General features: G+C 40.2%; 1 protein-coding gene across 4 annotated transcripts in view; it reads left to right on the top strand.

The window, feature by feature from the left end:
- Nucleotides 1-21,370, top strand: part of LOC148879787 (exocyst complex component SEC10b-like) — an 84,658-nt gene that overhangs the window by 27,568 nt on the left and 35,720 nt on the right. For all 4 annotated transcript variants that reach the window (XM_088961457.1, XM_088961458.1, XM_088961459.1 and 1 more), the window contains exons 5-15: nt 5,834-5,935; nt 6,143-6,193; nt 6,307-6,412; nt 7,070-7,189; nt 7,281-7,372; nt 16,564-16,732; nt 16,812-16,888; nt 17,025-17,123; nt 17,232-17,322; nt 19,375-19,460; nt 19,569-19,742. In XM_088961457.1, the coding sequence (XP_088817583.1) occupies nt 5,834-5,935; nt 6,143-6,193; nt 6,307-6,412; nt 7,070-7,189; nt 7,281-7,372; nt 16,564-16,732; nt 16,812-16,888; nt 17,025-17,123; nt 17,232-17,322; nt 19,375-19,460; nt 19,569-19,742 (1,167 nt within the window). The remainder of the gene's footprint in view (nt 1-5,833; nt 5,936-6,142; nt 6,194-6,306; nt 6,413-7,069; nt 7,190-7,280; nt 7,373-16,563; nt 16,733-16,811; nt 16,889-17,024; nt 17,124-17,231; nt 17,323-19,374; nt 19,461-19,568; nt 19,743-21,370) is intronic.

The raw sequence follows: 21,370 nt of genomic DNA, 5'->3' as shown, positions 1-21,370 counted from the left end.
TGTTAAAGGTGTTCCAGGACTTTCACAGAAATGCATCTTTACATAGAAGTCTTAACACTACCTTCATCTCCTTGATCCCTAAAGTGGAAGGGGCCACAAATATTAGGGACTTTAGGCCCATCAGCCTTTTAAATAGCTTCTGCAAGATTCTTGGAAAGGTGTTAGCAGTGAGAATGATACAAGTGCTAAGTAGTGTTTTTTCTAAAAATCAGTTTGCCTTTGTTCCAGGGAAACAAATGCTTGATTCTGTCTTGATTGCAAATGAGCTTATAGACTCAAGATTAAGGGAGGGTTCTCTGGGACTGGTTGTAAAGCTGGATATAGAAAAAGCATATGACCATGTAAACTGGAGGTGTCTGGATTAGGTGCTGGAGAAAATGGACTTTGGACAGAAATGGAGAAATTGGATAAAAGTATGTGTTTCTTCTCCCAAGTTCTCTATGCTGATCAATGGCCAATCAGTGGGTTTTTTTGATAGTTCGAGGGGTCTTAGACAGGGGGACCCACTCTCTCCTCTGCTCTTTATCTGTATATCAGAACTCCTGACTCAATTCTCCTTGAAGGCAGCAGCTAATGGTTTGTGGGATGGTTTTGCAATTACTCCGGAAGCGGAAAAAGTCAATCTATTGCAGTTTGCTGACGATACTCTCTGTTTCCTTGATGCCTCTTTTGACCAGGTGGATGTTCTACTTGGTATACTTTGCTGGTTCGTAGTTGTATCAGGCCTTAAAGTTAATCTTCATAAAAGTAAGATAGTCCCAGTGGGCCCCGTTCCTAATCTGGATTCTTTTACTAGGTTAATGGCCTTCCAGGTGGATTATCTTCCGGGTAAGTACCTTGGTCTCCCACTAGGTGCCAAATGTTATTCTTCTGCTTTATGGGATCCAGTAATTGAAAGAGTTGGGAAAAAATTGGCCTCCTCGAAGGCAAAATATCTGTCTATAGGAGGGAGAGTGACCCTTATCAAGAGTACCCTTGCCAACCTCCCTACCTACTTCATGTCTATGTTTCCTATGCCATCTAAAATTGCAAAGAAACTTGAGAAGATGCAGAGAGATTTTCTCTGGAGAGGGTGGGAAGAAGAGAAGAAGATGCACCTTGTGAATTGGGATCAAGTTTGTCTTTCTAAGGCAGAGGGTGGTTTAGGTCTTAGACGATTAAAGGTGGTTAATTCGGCTTTATTGAGTAAATGGTGTTGGAGATTTGCTGCAGAAAGATCTTCTTGGTGGAGGTCCCTAATTGCCACAAAATTTGGTGTGGATGGGGATAATTGGAAGTCTCAGGATCCATACCCAACATGGGGTTGTTCGGTTTGGAAAGGGATTCTAAAATCTCTTACTGTGATGTATGAGGGAGTGGAGTTTAAGGTGGGAGGTGGGAATAGGCTGAATTTCTGGAAATATCCTTGGTGCATGGACAGACCTTTAGCTGAGGCATTTCCCCTTCTGTTTCAATGTACAGTTAATCAAGAAATATCAGTGGCAGAGTCTTATGTGATTTCTAACAACTCAGTGATCTGGAATCCTCAGTTCAGAAGAGAGTTATTTGATTGGGAAATAGAAGGTGTGATGCAACTTCTGCAGATTTTACAGGAGCAGACGATAGACATTGCAGGTGAAGATGAATGGAGCTGGTCCTGGAGTAAGGATGGCTGTTTCTCAGTCAAATCCCTTACTTTGAAGCTTAGTAATACGTGGGTTACTGAGTTCCCCCACCAGCAAGTATGGAAGTCTTGTGCTCCCTCGAAGTCTATATTCCTTATATGGACTATGGTGCTGAACAAATATTTCTCAAGACTCAACCTGGACAGAAAGGGTATTCAGCTCCCTTCTCTGATGTGTGGGTTGTGTGGCTTATTGCCTGAGTCCACAGACTATCTGTGCTTACATTGTCCTATTTCTTCGAGAGTCTGGTACCATTTCATAGGTGCGGCTGGTCCTAATTTGGTCATGCCAAATTCAGTGAAAGACCTGCTGCTTTGCTGGAATCTCCAAGGAATAGAAGAATCTTCAGCAACAAAACTAAGAGCACTGAGTAGATAGTGCAGCAGGCGGTCAGCAAGCTGATTTCGTGGGTGTCTGGTACACCTGATTTTAAAGAGCTGAATGTTCCTGAATTATTTAGGTCTATATCCATTTGGGATTTGTAGCATGTCTTGTAATCTGAGCAGCTGCTTGTGGCTTGCTCTTCTATTGTACTGAGTTCTTTCTGATTCAATAAATTTATTACTTTACCTTTCAAGAAAAAAAAATAGTAAGCTTCCCAGCAAAAAACAACAATTTTGTGGGGGGAGGGGGAATAGGTCTAGTCCAGACATTTTAAACTAGGAACACCCGGGGAATAGAGATAGAAGAGAGGGATTTGAAGAAAGAGGCACTAGTAAAGGTACCTGTCGGGACAGGGGGTCCAAATTCTTATGTCAGGTTTGAGGGGATCTAAGAAAACAGACTCAAATGATAGTAAAAAATCAGAAACACAAGCAAACTCATCATCCTGTAACCCTCTACGAAAACCAAAATCCTAATTTAATGACAATGGAAGAACTGGAGAAGAAAGAAACTTAGAGATCAGCTCTTTTTTATAACGGGAAATTGAGTAAAGAGAGGGAAAGAGACCTTTAAGAGGTTGGTTGCCTGCCTAAATATCTTCCCAAAAGAGAGCATTATTTCCAGAGCTGACATCATATCGTACCAATCTGAGGAATCGGGGAGGATACCATGTATGACCTCCTGGAAAGCCAAATATCTTTCTTTTGGAGGAAAAGTTACTTTATTGCAGAGTGTACTGTCTTCTCTACCTATTTATTTGCTACTGCTATACCCAATTCTAGCAGGAGTCGCAAAGGTATTATAAAAGAAAATCAATTTTTTTTTTATTTTTTTATTTTTTTATTTTTTTATGGGGAGGTTGGAAGGATGAGAAGAAATATAACTTGGTAAGTTGGAAAAAAGGTATGAAATTCTAAATTTCAAGGGGGATTGGGTGTACAGAGAGTGAAGGATGTTAACACAGCCCTTTTGGGAAAGTGGTTTTGGAGGTTTGGTGAGAGCCAAGGTGGCTTATGGAAAAGAGTGGTAATTGCTAAATATGGACAGAGCCTTGCGGGATGGTAGCCATGGGTATCTAATCAGTCTTACAGGTGCTCTGTTTGGAGGGGCATAAGGAAAGCCTTTGATCCTTTCATTAAGGGAGTAAGGTTCAAGATGGAGATGGCCACCGGGTAAAGTTCTGGAGGGACTATTGGTGTGGCGGCCAACCTTTGAAACAATCTTCCCCTATCCTGTTTGAGACTTTGAGTTGGTGCTGGACAAAGAAGCTTTGATGGGGACTACCTACAGGTACAGAATGGGAATGTGGGTTGGAATACCCTTAGTTCAGAAGAAATCTAAATTAAGGGTGGAAATGCTTCTTATATAGCACATAGGTGGATGGAGATAGGGAGCAATGACAAAAGGATGTTGGAGTGGGATAAATTTGGAATTTTTACTGTCGTGTCTTTCTATAATTACATTTCCAGATCAGAGGATCAGGCCATTCCAGTAAACCTTATTTGGTGTAAGAATGTCTCTTCAACGGTAGCCATGTTATGGACTATTTGGGAAGAAAGAAATGGAAGGATCTTCAATGAAAAAAGTGGAACAGAGGTGGAAATCATAGAAGCAGTAAAGTTAAAAGCTACTACTGGGTGAAAACTTTGGAACACTTCCAAGTATTCTCACTGAATGAGATTCTGAGAACTTGGAAAGAAGTGGCCTTATCAGCCCAAGGAAAGAAAAGAATATTTATGGATTGGAGACCCCCAGCAACTAACTTTGTGAAGCTTAATTTGGATGGAAGTTTGCTTGGTAACCAGGATGTGGCTGGGTTAGGAGGTGTCTTTAGAGATTCAGAAGGAAAGGTGCTAGCTTTGTATTCAGGGCCTCCATAAAATGGTGGTGTACTGACAGCCGAATTATTTGGCCTTCTATATGGACTAAAATTTGCCAAGCGTTTTGGGTTCCTTAATTTGGAAGTGGAAGGGGACTCTCGGGTGGTCATCTCTTGGACAAGATGTAGCACCCAAATCCCTTGGATCTATAGGCATACAATTAGGTAGATTGAGAGCATTGCAAGAGAGTTGAATGTTACCTTTAAATGGATGAGAAGAGCAGCAAATGGGATGGAAAATAGTCTAGCTAAACAAGGGGCTGTGAGACATCAAATGTTTTGGGCAAAGCTGTAAAGTTGTGATTGGGGGGAAGAACCTTCCCACGCTGTTGTAATCTTCTTAATTGGCTCTAATAAAATATTCCTTTATTGATAAAAAAAGAGTAGCTTTCTTTGTGTGGACCACCTATTTAAACAGAATTTTAACCAGGGATAACTTGACCAGGAGGGTCATGCATCTGGAGTCCAGTAATTGTGTCTTATGTAATGGATGTGTTGAATCAGTCAACCATCTGATGTTACATTGTAATTTTTCCCATGAGGTTTGGTCAAGGATATGGAAATTATTTGCAAGGTGCCAACCAGCTGGTTGGTAAGGTCTTCTGCTGGTCTTAGCGGAGACATGGGATCAAATCCCGCTCCCGCCTGTGCCTGGGTTGGGGGATTGGCTACCCTCCCGTTGTGTAGCCCTCCAAAAAGGATATGGGAATTATTCGAGGTGAATAATTGCATTCCAGAATTGGTGGTGGATTTTATACAAAGTTGGAGAGTTGAAGACCTAACCGAAAGGGAGAAGGTGGTGAGGAATATTGCTCTTGCAGCAGTTTTTTGGTGTGTGTGTGGCAGGGGAGAAACACAAGGATTTTCAAAAACAAAAGCAGCTCGGCAGACACAGTTTGCTAGAAAATCTTGGGGAAATTGATTTCTTGGCTGGCTATGAACAAACTATTTAGGGATAAAAATTTCATTTCCCTTTTTGTATATTAAAATCTGTTTGTAAAGCAGAATGTGGGGTTATAGGATTGTTTGGGCATCGTCTATGTATATGCACAATGGCTTGTTGTAGATGTTTTTTGTTCTTGTTAGTGAACTTATACTTTACCTTTTCTCAAAAAAAAGTGCAGCCTTCCAAGGTGTTGTAAGAGTCGCTTGTTGAGATACCCCAACATCCCAACCATTCTCTGAACAGCCATGAATGCTAGCCATCACCTCGTGCCACAACCTCTCTCTCTCTCTCCAAAGGCCATTTCCACAACCACTTCCCTAGTACAACTTCATTCTTATGAGCTAGGTTCCCTAACCCCAAGTCCCCATCTTGACATCTTCCTTACTTTTGCTGACTACCTCCCACTTAATCAAATGATCCTTTTTTGCTTCCCCCATTTCCCACAGAAAGTCCCTCATCACCTTTTCTAACTTCTTAGCCGCCCTAGGGGGAATCCTGAAGACTGAAAGGAAATATTGGAAGGTTGGCAAGTGTAGCCCTAATCAAAGTCACTTACCTCTAAGGAGATGTAATTCTTTTTCCAAGCCCCCAATCTCTTTTCAAAATTTTCCACAACTAGATATTAGAAGCGGCTCTCCTTAGGGTTGGCACCCAAGGGAAGACCCAAGTAAGTCAAGTGCCAAGAGGAAGTGGAACAATCTAAACAAACTGCAATAGCCTCTATCTCCCGAGCCTCCAAGTTGATTCCAACCAGACAACTTTTTTCAAAATTGATTTTCAAATTGGTGGCATTCTCAAAGGTGTTTATTAGTGAGTGTAAGATCCCTGATGCATGTATCACCTCGTTTTCATTAATAAATAAAGTTTGACAGTTACTATAAAATATGTCCTTCAAAATGGTTTTTGGATACAATGTCTATTTGGATTTAAAAGTTTTATTTTCATTTGTTTTTCATTTAGCTGGAGAAAGGTGTGGATGGCCTATTTGATAGCTTTGCAAGGCTGGATTCTCGCATCTCAAGTGTTGGACAGACTGCTGCAAAAATCGGAGATCATCTTCAGGTAGAGTATCTGCCCGTTTCTTTAATATGCTTTATTACCAATCTCTTCTTGTTCCATTTCTTTGCTTGCATTTAAGGGTCAATGTTTTACTTGCAAAAAATAATATTTCTAGTTACATGTTATTGATAAAAAAATATAGTTATATGATTGAAATAGGATTTGTATGACATCTGTTGTTTTTTGATAAATGCAATTCTTGTTTGTCAGAGTGCGGATTCTCAGAGAGAAACTGCTAGTCAAACAATAGAGCTCATAAAGGTAAACCTTCATAAGCATTGCCAAAATTTTCCCTATTGCAGTAATTTTTGACTTTTTTTTGTCCATTGCATAATTAATTTTTTAACACCAAGCTGCTATTTAAATTCTTGCAGTACATGATGGAGTTCAATAGCAGCCCAGGAGATCTGATGGAACTTTCAGCTCTTTTTTCTGATGATAGTCGTGTTGCTGAAGCTGCTTCAGTTGCACAAAAATTGAGTAAGTCATTGTTGATTTTCAAAATGTCAACTTTTGTCTTTCGGTTGTTTTGCAAAACCTGATGGTTGATGCTTCTATGATGTAGACTTGTTGTGTGTGTGTGTGTCCACCCCTCCTTTGAAGCAATGGATAATGTACATAGCATTTGAAAGTTTTCTTTTTTTTGATAAATTACATAGCATTTGAAAGTTATGGATAAGTTTACCTTGTTTTCTCAGATTGGCAGTTAATATTGACAGTTTATTACGAGAGAAAAATAAAAGAAGAGCCATAGAATATTGTTTTCTATTTCCTTTAGATTGCAATAGTATTAATTTTACTTAAAGTAGTGAATCATGCTAGCAATGCTAAGATTGTAGACTTGTAGTAATTTTTTATGCTATAATGAATGAATTGATTTTGTGATGTCATTGAAGTTTAGGTCCCCTTGTTTTGCTTCATTTAATAAAATTGATGTGGTTTTCGGTAAAAAGAAACATTTCGAGTTATTCAACAAAATAGAGCAGGCTACGATGGTTTCTAAATACTTTATATGTTTTATTGATCCAAAAAAGTACATTTGTTTCTATGGATTTTCTTGGTAGGTGCCATTTTCCCCTTGTTTGTCAAAGAATGAGGAGTAATGATGAATTATCCTGTTGTGTTATACCATTTTAGGGGCATTTGCTGAGGAAGATATTGGAAGACATGGCATTACTGTACCATCAGTGATGGGAAATGCAACTGCAAGCAGAGGTTTAGAAGTTGCGGTTGCAAATCTTCAAGACTACTGCAATGGTGGGCTTGTTACTTATCTGGTATTTCTTTTGTGCTATTGTTCTTTAATTAGTGACATAAATGAGTTGTCTTTATGTCTTGGTTCCTTCAGAGCTGGAGAATAGATTGTTGGCTCGATTTGATGCAGCTTCACACAGGATAGAATTATCAACAATGGCAGAATGTGCTAAAATTTTATCTCAGGTAATTCAGAGGTTGAAGTTTAAACGATGATTTTATCTTCTTTTTTTATATATATTTAGGTCAACCTTCAACTTTTGAATCATTGCCTTTTTTTTTTATTGGATTAGAAAGAGTATAGGTATAGGAACTGCCAACAACCCCAAAATGTGTCTGACAGTAACCAGATCCTAATCCCAAATACTTTTTACTCAGTTAAGAATGCATAAATCCCTTCCGCCCTGTATCTACAAACATCGGATAAGAACCACCCGGTGCCCCTCCCCTCTTGAATAGCTGGTTTCTGTTAACCCCATCCTTTGCCAAGGTATCAGCAAAGCTTACTGCTGATCTTTGAGTCCAAGAATGTGTTATACTTGGTTCCCTTGAATTAGCTTTTATCTCCATGCGCTTCTATAGTGCCAACTGCCAAGTTCCCATACTGTCAATTTCATCCACCTGACTGCCGCTTCCAAGTCTCCCTCCACTATCAATGTTGTCATATTTAATTGCCTTTACAATTTAATTCCTTGTGGGATTACTACAAACTCTGATCTCATAGAATTTCCAAAGATATCCCTGTATGATTCACGTATAGGACTAATGAATTAATATCTATAACTTGTTAGTGCACTTGAGTGTTACCAAGGTGACTGGCTAGATGTTATGGGTTCCCATTGCCTAGGTGATCATCTAGGCAAGCTGCATATTATAAATATTTTGAGGGTAAAAGATGTTGCATCTGATTAAAAAGGAGATCCATGTATGAAACATGTGATAGGAATAGGGCTATGAAATGTGTAACTCATTGTTTTTTTTTGAAACAGGTAAAGTAAGAATTTCATTAAGACAAAACATGTACAACAAGGAGCTGTACGCAGGGATTTGCAAAAACTGCACCAGCAGAGCTAGACGCCCAAACCCTGATTTACAAAAAGATTCCCAACTGCAAAAAAGGAATTAAAATTTCTGTCCTTGAAAACATTGTTTACTGCTAACCAGGAAAACATTTTCCCTAACTTTCTGAAATACTGTATCTGAGGAGCTGTGTTGGTTCTTGAAAATCCTTGTGTTGCTCTCCTGCCATATGCACCAGAACACCGCAGCAGGAGTCAGATTCCAAGCCAATTTGCCCTATTTAGTTAGATCTTTGACTCTCCAACTCTTCACAAAATCTGCCACTGATTCAGGGCAGCAACTGTTCACCTCATATAAATTCTTGACTTTGTTCCAGACCTCACAGGAGAAAACACAGTGTAGTAGCAGGTGGTTTACTGACTCGGTCTGATTCTGACAAAGCACCCAGACAGTTGTGTTTAACAGCATACCCTTCTTCTCCAGATTGTCCCTAGTTAAACTCCTGTTCAAGTAGGCTGTCCATACAAAAAATGCCACCTTTATGGGTGCACCCTTACACCATACAGACTTAACTGGGATTGGCTCATCCTCTGATCTGGAAAAATAGTTGTAAAAGGACCTAACTGAGAATTTCCTGACTTCTCTCACTTTCAAACTCTTCTATCCTCTCTCGCTAATTCCACTGGATGCTATACAACAAATGCAACAGTTTCACTAGAGACTCCACTTCCCAATCATTCAGATTTCACCTGAAGATAGGAGCCCAAACAGTACTTCCATTCTGCACCTTCAAATAGTCTGAAACCAGAGCATCTTTATCTGCTGCTACATCAAAGAGGGTAGGGAAAGAGACCCTTAAGGGTCTATTATCACACCATAAATCTTTCCAGAAAAGAACTCGCCTCCCATTCCCAACCCTAAATATAATTCCATTTGAGAATGGATCATAAGTTTTCCCAATCCCATTCCAGACAGAGCATCCATAAGATTGGTTTAGCTCACCCGGGACCCAATCAGAGATCCCATAACCATATTTGGCTGCTATCACCCTTCTCCACAAACCACCTTGATTCTCCCCAAATCTCCAAAGCCACTTCCCAGTAAAGCAGAATTGGGATCCTTTATTCTTCTCACACCCAGGCCCCCCTGAGATTTGGGTTTGCAAATCTTGTAGCAGCTAACCAGCATGAATGTTTTCTTCTCATCCCTCCATCCTTTCCATAGAAACTCCCGCATCTTCCTCTCCAAATACACAGCTGCCCCACTAGGAATTGGATATAAAGAGAGCAAATGCAAGGGGAGGGAAGATAGGCCACTTTTCAGCAGAGTTAATTTACCTCCATAAGATAAGTACTTGGACTTCCAAGAAGCCAAACACTTATCTAATCTCTCCACAATGGGCTCCCATATTGATTTGGAGTTGCACCTAGCGCCTAGAGGCATCCCCAGATATTTTGAAGGAAGTTTACCTCTTTTACATCCCCACTCCTCCAGTCACCTCTCTATTTCTGGTACATCTCCCATTACAGCCAGTTCAGTTTTATGTCTGTTTACATGGAGGCCTTATACAACCTCAAACTACTGCAGCACTGCATTTACATAATCAAGCTGATCAATTGTAGCATCGCAAAGTATGAGAGTGTCATCTTCAAACTGCAACAAAGAAACCTCCACCTTCTCAACTCCCACCTGAAAACCTTCTAATGAAACTCCCTGCCGTGGCCCTCTTCATCATTCAGCTTAGAGCTTCAGTCACACATATAAAAAGGAAGGGGGAAAGGGGATCCCCTTGAACTCCTAAAGCGACCACAGGAAACCCCATTTACCAGGACTGAAAACAAGGGAGTAGTCACGCATACTTTCATCCAATTCCGCCATTTAGAACCAAAATTCATTCTTCCTAGGATGTAATCTAGGAATTGCCAGTTGACATGATTATAAGCCTTCTCAAAATCGATTTTACAGAGCAGCCCAGCCCTCCCACTTCTCAGTCTTGTATCTATCATCTCATTTGCTACTAACACTCCATCTACCATGAGTCTACCCTCCACCAAAGCACCTTGAGTTTCTGAGATTAGGGTCCCTGTCACTAGTTTGAGCCTCTTAGACAGAACCTTGGAAATTAATTTGTATATACTCCCAACCAGACTAATTGGTCTGAAGTCTCCCACTTCCTCTGCCCCTTTTTTCTTTCGAACTAGAGTTATAAAAGTGGAATTTAAACTCCTTTCCATAGCTGCTGAGTCATAGAATTCATTCAACACCCTTAAACATCATTCTTTAGAAAATCCCAACAGTATTTGTAGAATGCCATGGTAAATCCATCCGGACCCGGAGCCTTTTCTCCTTCCATCTCTTTTAAAGCCTCCCAAATCTCTCTTTTTTCAAACTCTCTATCCAGATCTGCAGCTTGCTCCTCTGAGAGGCCATCAAGTTTTGGCCTGTTAACCCACTCTTCCTTGTAAAGGTTCTCATAAAACTCCACAATATGGCTTTTCATTCTGTCTACCTCCACCAACACACCATTCACAACCAACTTTTTCAGCATACTTTCTCTTCTCCTAGCACTAGGTAATTTGTGAAAAAACTGTGTTGTTATCACCCTTTTTTAACCAGAAATATTTTGAACGCTGCCTCCATTTTGTTTCCTCTTGATAGGCTGTTCTGTCGAAATCCAGCTTGGCTCCTTGTCTCTTCCTTTTTTCTTCCTGAGTTAACTGCCTCTCCTCTTCAGCTCTGTTGATTTCAACTATTGTATCTAGACAAATTTTCAGTTTCTGTTCTACCTCTTTGAAAGAGTCCTTCTTCCAGATTTTAATTTGTTCCTTTAAGGCCTTCAACTTCTTGCCAAACACATGACTAGCTGTTCATTCCACAGAAACACCTTCCCACCAACTTCTCAGCTGCTCCACAAAACCTTCCTATTCAAGCCACAAGTTTTCAAATCTGAAAAGCACTGGCTTGAATTGAATGCCACCGCAATCCAAGCAAATGGGAATATGATCCGATAACGGTCTAGGAAGGGCCTCTTGGGACAGATTAGGGAACTTCTCCTCCCATTCAGTAGACACCACAAAGCGGTCTAACTTCACAAGGGTTGCATCCTCCTGATTGTTTGTCCAAGTGAATTTGGCTCCAATCAAAGGAAGATCCACTAACTCCCATCTCTCCATGAAACTGGCAAAACCCCTCGTGCCTCTCCTGGACCTCACTTCCCCTTTTTTCTCATGCTCAAAACGAGTAGTGTTAAAATCCCCTCCTACCACCCAAGGCATATTCCACTCTTCTCTTACCTCATCAAGTTCCTGCCAGAAAAAAATACCTCAGGGAGTTCACATTTGGATCATATACTGCAGTTAAAACAAAATCCCAACCATCTTTGAGCAATTGGAACCAAATTGAAATAGAAAAAGACCCACCTTCCTACCCTTCACTTCTACCACATTTGAATCCTAGATAACTACTATCCCACCTACAGTCCCCACTGCTGGAAAAGCTTCCCAATCACAATCACGTTCTCCCCAAACACTTCTTATTTTCTGGGCATCCAAAGTCTCCATTTTGATTTCTTGGAGACAAAGGATGTCCGCTTTCCACTTGCTTATATGTGCCTCTGCCACCACCATTTTCTTGCCCGAGTTCAAACCTCTGATATTCCAAGAGACGATCTTCATTTGAAACAAGAGACAGATTGGTTTGGTGGTCCATTGCAAGATCACAATGAGAATCTTGCAAAATTGCGACAAGTGGGATTAGTTAAAGATTACCAGATGGAGTTTGAAAAACTGGCCGTGTGAGTCTAAGGGTGGACGGCAAAGGTGCTAGTGGGAAGCTTTGTCAGTAGCTTGAAGGAAGAACTACGGCTAGAAGTAAAGGCGATGCGACCTCCTTCGGTCATAAACGCGACAACACTAGCAAGGCTGTATGAAGACAAGGTTGCTCGAGCAAGAAGGGTACATTGGTCATGGGGTTCTATAACCGGATCGGCAACACTGGACAAGGAGGAAGGAATACTAGGTTCAGGCCCATTTGTTCCCTTCAAACGACTGACCTGGGCCGAAATGCAAGCCCACAGAGACAAAGGCCTTTGCTACAACTATGAAGAAAAATTTGGGCCGAGCCATTGGTGCAAGAAACAACAAGCATTTCTCCATCAAACAACAAGCATATCTCTACAAGCCCTTAAGGGACTTGCGGCCCCGCAAACAATGAGAGTAGCTGGGTTAATCTAAGGGCGCCACATGTCAATCCTCATAGACAGTGGTAGTTCCCTTAACTTCATAACTTAAGTTTTGGTGGATAAAATGGGATTCCCGGTTCAACCAACAACGACTTTTACGTACATGTGGCCAACGGTAATAGCCTATCTTGCAATAGTATATGCGTGGGCTTACCACTAAAGGTTTAGGGTCACCAGTTTTCGGTGGACCTATATCCCCTTCATCTTAGTGGAGTGGACATGGTGCTAGGCATTTAATGGTTAAGACAATTAGCTCCCGTGATCTGTGACTGGGCTCGTCTCACCATGGACTTCACGTCGTGGAACTCTACAGTCCATCTACAAGGGCAAACATGCAAGGGTCCAAGGCCCATCAGTCTTGCAACATTAGCAAAGCAAATGGGAGATCCAGATCAACCTATATTCATGCACATGGACTTGGAGACTACCACAACCGCCTACAACAACTCCTCCGGCAATATGGCAGCGTGTTCAAAGAACCTCAAGAGCTTCCACCACCCCGAGAGCATAACCATCGCATTCCTCTCATGCCAGGAGCCACCCCAACCAATGTAAGACCTTACCGATACCCTTATTTTCAAAAATTTGAAATCAAGAAGCAAGTTCAAGATATGCTTGAGAAGGGAATAATACAGCCCAGCCATAGCCCATTCTCCTTGTCGGTATTATTAGTCAAAAAGAAGGATGGGACTTGGCGATTTTGTATTGATTATAGGGTCCCTAACAATATCACCATTAAGGACTGATTCCCAATACCGGTCATTGATGAATTGCTTGATGAACTTAGTCGGGCCACCATATTCTCAAAATTAGATTTACAAGGTGGGTATCACTAGATAAGGATACATAGGGAGGATGCTCACAAAACAACTTTCAGGACACATGATGGCCACTATGAGTTCTTGGTCATGCCATTTGGGTTGACCAACGCTCCAACAACATTTCAAGCCCTAATGAACGACATATTCTAGCCTTATTTACGTAAGTTCATTCTTGTTTTCTTTGATGACATATTGGTTTATAGCCCGGAATTGGAGGAACTTTGAACCATCTACAGGTCACCCTCACAACACTTAAGGCCCATTAGTTGTTCACTAAAGAGTCCAAGTGCTCCTTTGGACAAACCCAAAGTATATTACCTGGGACATGTTGTAGAAAATGGAACTGTAGCAGCAGACCCGGATAAAATCTCTAGTATATTGGGCTGGCCACAACCCAAAAATGTGAAAGAATTGAGGACCTTCTTGGGACTGACAGGTTATTATTGCTGCTTCACCAAAGGCTACGACCTAATAGCTGCCCCTTTGACCCAATTACTGAAACGAGATGCCTTTCACTGGTCAGCCTAGGCCCAACAAGCTTTTGAGAAGTTGAGACATACTGTTTTGTCACCTCCAACATTAGCACTGCCCGATTTCACAAAAGACCACCATTGAATGTGATGCCTCCGGTCAAGGTGTTGGAGCTCTCCTCATCAAGAAGGCCGACCACTAGCCTTTTTCAGCAAGGCCTTGACATCACAAAAGTGGACCAAATCAGTTTATGAACAAGAATTAATAGCAGTGGTCTTAGCAATGCAGCGTTGGCGATCCTACTTGCTTGGTAAACGATTCATAATTCGAACCGACCATCAAACTTTGAAATTCTTGTTAGAACAAGCAGTCCTATCACTGGAACAACAACGGTGGATGTCCAAATTATTGGGGTATGACTACACAATTGAGTACAAAGCGGGGGCTGCTAACTGGGTGGCTGACACCCTCTCACGACACCCACAATCATTTCAGCTACTCGTATCATCCCAACATCTCCACTCATGGATCAGCTTCGAAAGGAAGCCCACTCCCATATAGAGCTACAACAATTAAAGGCCCAAGTAGTGGCAAATCCATCACAGCACCCCGGGTATACCGTCAAGGATGATCTACTCTTCTTCAAGGGACGCCTGGAAATCCCAGCAGATTCTGCACATCTCAGGAAGCTCCTTGAGTTATTCCATGCCTTGCCCACAGGTGGTCACTCCGGCATTCTACGGACGCAAAAACGCATCGCCACACAATTTCATTGGAAAGGCATGCATATCTCCATTCAAAACTTCATAGCCGAGTGTACAGTATGTCAACAAAATAAGACAGCTACTACAACACCAGCAGGCCTCTGTCAACGACTCCCAATCCCAACCCAAGTTTGGGATGATATATCAATGGATTTCATCACGGGATTGCCCGTCTCTGCCGGTAAAACGGTTATTTTTGTGGTGTTTGATAGATTGACAAAATACAGTCACTTTCTACCTCTATCACACCCATTTACAGCAGTCACAGTTGCTGAATTGTTCTTCCGGGAAATTGTGTGCCTTCATGGGCTCCCCAACTCAATTGTATCCGGCAGGGACCCTGTTTTTATGAGCCGTTTCTGGGCTGAATTTTTTCGTCTACATGGGGTTAAACTCTTCAAATCAACCAGCTACCACCCCCAATCTGATGGACAGACAGAGGCGGGTTAACAAGAGTCTTGAAACATATCTGAGATGCTTCGCGGGAGATCGACCAAGACAATGGGTGAAGTGGATCCACTGGGCTGAGTGGTGGCACAACACCACTTTCCATAGCGCTGCTGGGATGACGCCCTTCAAAGCTCTATATGATCGGGACCCTCCCTCTCTACTTCCTTATGAAAAAGGGACCACTACAGTAGCAGCCTTAGAAGAACAATTGATACAGTGAGATGAGGTGTTGAAGGAGCTGAGGAATCATCTCTTGCAAGCACAACAATGGATGAAGCGCACTTATGATAAACATCACAGGAACGTCCAATATGAAGTCGGTGATTGGGTGTTTCTCAAATTACATCCCCTCAGACAGATTTCAGTAGCAAGCCAACAGTGGAACAAACTCAGTCCACACTATTTTGGACCATTTAAAATCCTTGAGAGGATAGGGTTTGTGGCATACAAACTGGACCTCCCTGCAACATCAAGGTTACACCCTGTATTTCATATCTCTTTACTGAAGAAAGGGCAGAAGCCAGGAGTCATTACAAGTGCTACTCTTCCCACATTTTCAGATGAAGTGCAGACTGAGCCAGCCCGCATCATTGATTTCAGATGGGTGCGACATGGCGGAAGAGTCATTCCAGATGCACTAGTTGTTTGGTCTAAACTTCTAGAAGAGGATGCAACCTGGGAATCTTACTTGGATCTGCAATCAAATTTTCCCACATTAGACCTTGAGGGCAACGTCTCTCTAAAGGAAAGAGGGATTGTTAAGATTGCTGAAACAGAGCAACATAGGACTGTTAGTCAGTTTTACAAGAGAAGGCCATGCCAGCACAACAGCTCAGTTAACTGGCCGTCCACTTGCAGCGGTTTTAACAGAAAGAAATTAAAGAATGTAAAAAAATGGAGCTCTGTAAAACAGTAAAAATAGTTAGAAACAGGGGAAATGAAAGCAAGGTTTAAAATGTCAATGTCGATGGAAATGTCGCTTACCAAAATATAGGACATATGTCGGAAATGTCAGAAATGTCGAGGGGAAATATTGTAAAAATTAGAGACATTGTGGAAATATTATGAAACTACTGATGTTTATACTTGACAGAACCTTTTCTAAAAATTTTGCTTGGTTATCACCTTGTCTTAACAGGCCAAAACACCTAGGTGACATCTGGATGTCTTAACTACATTGCTTGTCATTTGACTTGGTTGCCATCCGTATGGTGGATAGATCATTCTCCATTTACAAGTGCTAGAAAGAATGGTAAAATAAAGTAAAAGAATGAAAATGTTATGCTAATACCTTTCTGTTATGTAGTTCTCAACTTTCGGGTCTTTGCCTTCTTTCTTTTTTGATGATAGAAAAACTCCATCTACCTAAAAGGAGATGAAACATGTAATATGACTGCTGTATTAATATCTGTAACATGTTGTTTGACTTGGAAACATCCATGCATTGGATGGATTTTTTACAGTACACTCCCTAAATGTAAAAGTATTATGCTTATAGATAATCGGGAGAAGGGAATTTCATGAATAAATTTTAAATTGAGAAAGGAATTTAATTGATGTGACTAATGTTGTAGTTTCTCACAATTTCTCTTTTGCTGTTTTGTGTTGCAGTTCAATAGGGGTACAAGTGCTATGCAACACTATGTGGCAACCAGACCGATGTTTATTGATGTAGAGATAATGAATGAGGACACTAGGTTGGTTCTTGGTGACCAGGGCTCACAAGTTAGTCCTAGTAATGTTGCTCGTGGGCTTTCTTCATTGTACAAAGAAATCACAGGTTTATATGATCTTTCATTATCTTCAAGCAGGGAGTTTCCTTTGATGGATTTGATATATATTGGTTATGTGCTTTGCAGATACTGTAAGAAAAGAAGCTGCCACGATAATGACTGTATTCCCATCTCCTAATGAGGTCATGTCAATCCTGGTGCAGGTATACAGGGAAACCATTCTATGCTTTGTCCATGACTTTCATTACCAATGCATCCAGTTAGAATATATTTTTTATGCACGTATAACTATATTAGTTATTTTCTCTATTGTATTGAACATCCTATGGTTGCATACAGAGAGTTTTGGAGCAGCGAGTAACAGCTGTTTTGGACAAGCTTCTGGTGAAACCATCCCTTGTGAACTTGCCTCCTGTTGAACAGGGTGGTCTTTTATTAGTAAGTTGAGTTAATCTTGCCATGTTTGTCTCCTAAATCTGATGTCATTTTGAAGTTCCCATCAGACATTGACCGTTATTATTGTTATGAATTTTGGTGAGGTTGCAGTATCTTAGAATGCTAGCTGTTGCATATGAGAAGACACAGGAACTTGCTAGAGATTTGCGAGCTGTAGGATGTGGTGACCTGGATGTTGAGGGTAATGTTATAAACATGTGTTACTTGATCCCTTTTATATTTTGAGAGTTGAACTTATTAAACAAAAAAGGTTTCCTATTTTTAAACCACGGATGAAACAAGTACAAGATAAACAATTAAGCACTATGTCTGTTGAGCCTAGAAGTAATCTACAATTCTACATATTGCCAATGAAGGATGTTATTGAGATTTGAGAAACACCAAGTCGTTTCTTGTACTATACATAAAAGTGGTTAGGACTTTGATATCGGGATTCGTGTAAATAACTACAACACAAGCATGCCCTAGGATGATATGTCAGATCTCATGTAGTAATATTGTTCCAGATCAGTGTAATACCCCTGGTTAACTTTACATCTCTATATAATCTTCCCTCATTAGATTAAAAGTTGGAATTTCTAATAAATACCCAAAAATGGTGCTCTACTTCTACTCAACGAGTGAGTTCAGTAATTGAAGTGCTTCAACCGTGTATGTTAATTGTATCTTGGCATCTATTTATCTGTAATGGTGATTTTTTTAATTGTTTGAAAGAATGAAATAGAAACACAAAAATGTTGTGCCAAGCATCTATGAGCTTTTTTTACTAGAGTTTTTTTTTTTTTAAATAGATCTAGATTAATGTGTCCTAAAAATCTATATATCCTCCTAAAGTTGGTGCCTTTTGCTGGGAAGTCTTCCATGGAAGCATTAATAATTTAATACCTGTGACTTGTTGCAAAAAAAAAAGAGACCCAATTGGCTTTTATCTCCTAATTTGTGTATCATATGCAAATTGAATGGTGAGACTGCATACCACCTACTAATGTCCTGTTCATTTGTTTGCTATTTGGGAATGGTTTCTTGCTCTTTTTAGGTGTAGGTGGAATTCCCCTGTTAACTTGGATAAGTTGTTTGATGCATCTTTGGTTAGATGCCCAAAGAAAAGAGGTAGAATTAGGTGGAAATGTACAATGCCGTTAAAAAAAATTAGGTGGAAATGTACAAGAGCTGCAGTTGTTTAGACATTGTGGGAAGAAAGGAATGTCAGAATGCTTGAGGAGAAAGAAAGAAGCAGGGAGGCAATAACTGAAACCATTTCTCTAAGAGTAGCAGATTGGGTGAAGACAATGGAAGTGTTTTCATACTTCACAATGGATGGTTTCGTGGTTTACTTAGTGATTGGTTGCAGTTGTGGTTTCATCCTCTAAAAACCAAAAGTAAAAAGGGATTGGACATCTCTACGTAGAGGGTGGTTGAAGTTGGATTTTGATGGAAGTAGTGTGGGTAATCCTGGGCCATCTAGGATTGGGGGTGAAACAAGGGATGAGAATGGGAGCATACTTGTGATGTATTCAGGTTCAACAAGAGGAGATTCAGTAAGGGTAGAAATTATGGCAGCAGTTTTTTGGGTGCAGAAAGCTGAGGAATTGGGATCTAAAAGGTTGATCATTGAAGGTGACCTCAAAGTGATTATCAGCTGGGCTGGCTAATGAAGGACAGGAAGGCTGTTTGGACTTTGGAGCTTCAGAAATGAAATCAGACATTTTAAATGGTTTTCAAGAGATATGCAAATTGAAATTCAATTGGTACAGAGATCAGCCAACACCCACTAGTTTGGTTAAACAGAGGGTTAATAAGCAACATTTATTTTGGGCTATTATGTAAAATGTTTATTGTAGGGTGAGATAGAAAGGGCTGCAAACATCTTTCTCATTGATTGTAATTACAACCTCTTGTTGTATTTGTTTTGATTAATGAATGAAATCACTTTCTTTGTTGCTGATGAAAAAAATCCAATGAATTGTTTAATGCATAATTTTTAAGTGAATTGTTGTAGTTCATTTAATAACAAAAACTCTACTGCTAAATTTTCAAGTTTATACTATTGAACAGCAAAGTATCTGTTACTTGGGCACCGACAGACTTGATTCACCATTGGATGGAATTTATTGCAGATGCTATCTTTTAAATGATTAAAGTTGATCAAAGCTTTGATTGTTGTTATCAGTTTATGAAACTCTCGTGGGTTTCTCATTTTATGTGCTAACAATTGCTGGCTTTGTTCTTTCAGCACTAACAGAGTCTCTATTTCTTGCACACAAAGATGAGTATCCTGAATACGAGCAGGCTTCCCTTAGGCAGCTCTACCAGGCGAAGGTTTTGAGCCAATTTTTATTTTGTTGAGCTTCAACTTCAGTTTGGCTTAAAAGATTTGGATCTAAATTTTTTTCTCGCTTCAGCCTGAATCAACATTTGTCTTGGCAGATGGAAGAACTACATGCTGAAGGTCAGCAGCAATCAGAGTCAACTGGGACAATTGGACGCTCAAAAGGAGCTTCAATGTTATCTTCACATCAGCAGATATCGGTTGCTGTAGTAACAGAGTTTGTGCGGTGGAATGAAGAGGCAATTTCTAGATGTTCTTTGTTTTCTTCTCAGGTAAATTTGGTCCTTTGTTTCTGATTGCAGTCCTGGTAGAACTTTGGGTATTATAAGTTATAATTTATTTAACTAATGGGAAAAATGGGTTGCGTGACCATTTGTACATTACAAAAGAGGATGTATGATCCTACATAGTCTTTAACTTGTACATTACAAAGTAATCTCCAATATGATTTGCCAATGTATACAATATCATGTCATGGATCAAGAAAGAGCAGTCTGTATATGTGAAATCTTCACTTATGTTGTGCTTCAGTTGTTCTGGTCTTCATATTTGTTTCTATACATCAGATTCTTCTTGAAGTCCAAGATGAAGATACCCCAACAAGAATGTTCTTTCTAATTGTAAGGACAAAATATTGTTTCCTTAAAGCTAAAATTTGATACTGGATGACTTTTAAATCACTGGTTGAAAATGTCTTCAGTTTTAGGCTGAGTTGTCTCTAGTGAATATATTGATATTTTAAACTGATTATAGCGATTTTAGAAAAGCCCAAGAGGCTCCTTCTGGAATTCTGAGTTGGGCCCCACATGGGAATGCCAGATATGTTTGGTGAATATCTGGAAAGCGTGCCACTGCCTTCCGGACACAAGAAATGTGACTGTATTGTGAAGCTAATCTAAGTAGCTTCTCCAGAACGCAGGTGCTCAACAACCATGGCTCTGGCATCACAACTCACCTCTAACGCAGAAGCCATACCAAACGGGCTCTTAGGGGCCTTTTGGTGCAGATCTGATGGTGACGTCTTATGGGCTTATTGTGGTCCTATTTCAGCAGCCGATGTGAAATCTCTAAGAGTGCCAAATCTCTGCCGATAAGATTGCTAGAAGTTGAAGGGGACTCTAAGAGTGCCATTAAGTGGGCCACAACTTATGATTCTAGCCCCTGGAAACTCTTCCACTTTTTGCTAGAAATCCAAGAGATATCATCTAGTATGAATTGTTGCTTCAGATGAATCCCCAGAGAAATGAATCAGGTGGCAGATGTTTCCGCTAAATCTGGGTTAGGAAGGGATTTTTTTTGTACACTGCAAGTGCAGTGCCTTATACTGAAGTGTGCTTTGCTTTTTGTTTATCAAGGCCTTTTGTACATCTTTCATGTACATCCTTCCCTTTTTGAATGAAATTTTGTTGTCCTTACTCAAAAAGTATATTGATATTTTTGTTTTTGGTTTAGTTTTGTGTTCTGATAGCTTAATGCTATTTCTTGAATATTTTTCTATTGAAGGGAATGATATTTTTTTTCTTGAATAATAAAAAATCTGTTCTTCCTAGTTGCCAAAGCATTTTTCGTGTACAAGTTCATCATTAATTCGACTGAATTCATTCTTTCTGTATTTGCTAAGTAAAGGAATGCTTTGTCCCTTCTTTTTTAGGTTAACAGTGCTTTATGCCTTCTTTTTTTTTTGATCCATAAGTGTAAATCAATTCATTAACATAAAGAGGAAAGCATTACAATATGTTTCTGATACAAAAGAAAATTAAAAGAACCTTTCAATTTTACAGTCCCCATTACAGATCTGCCCATCCATCCCTTGTTTTGCCAGAAGATCTGCAGTCCCATTTTTTTTTTGATCAGTAAAAATCCTTCATTAATAACAGAGAGATTGCAATCTCCAGCAATC

Source organism: Nelumbo lutea, chromosome 1, assembly GCF_056320005.1.
Source record: "Nelumbo lutea isolate HS-2025 chromosome 1, American lotus-T2T, whole genome shotgun sequence".
Classification (NCBI taxonomy): domain Eukaryota; kingdom Viridiplantae; phylum Streptophyta; class Magnoliopsida; order Proteales; family Nelumbonaceae; genus Nelumbo; species Nelumbo lutea.
This window is presented reverse-complemented; position numbering and strand designations above follow the sequence as displayed.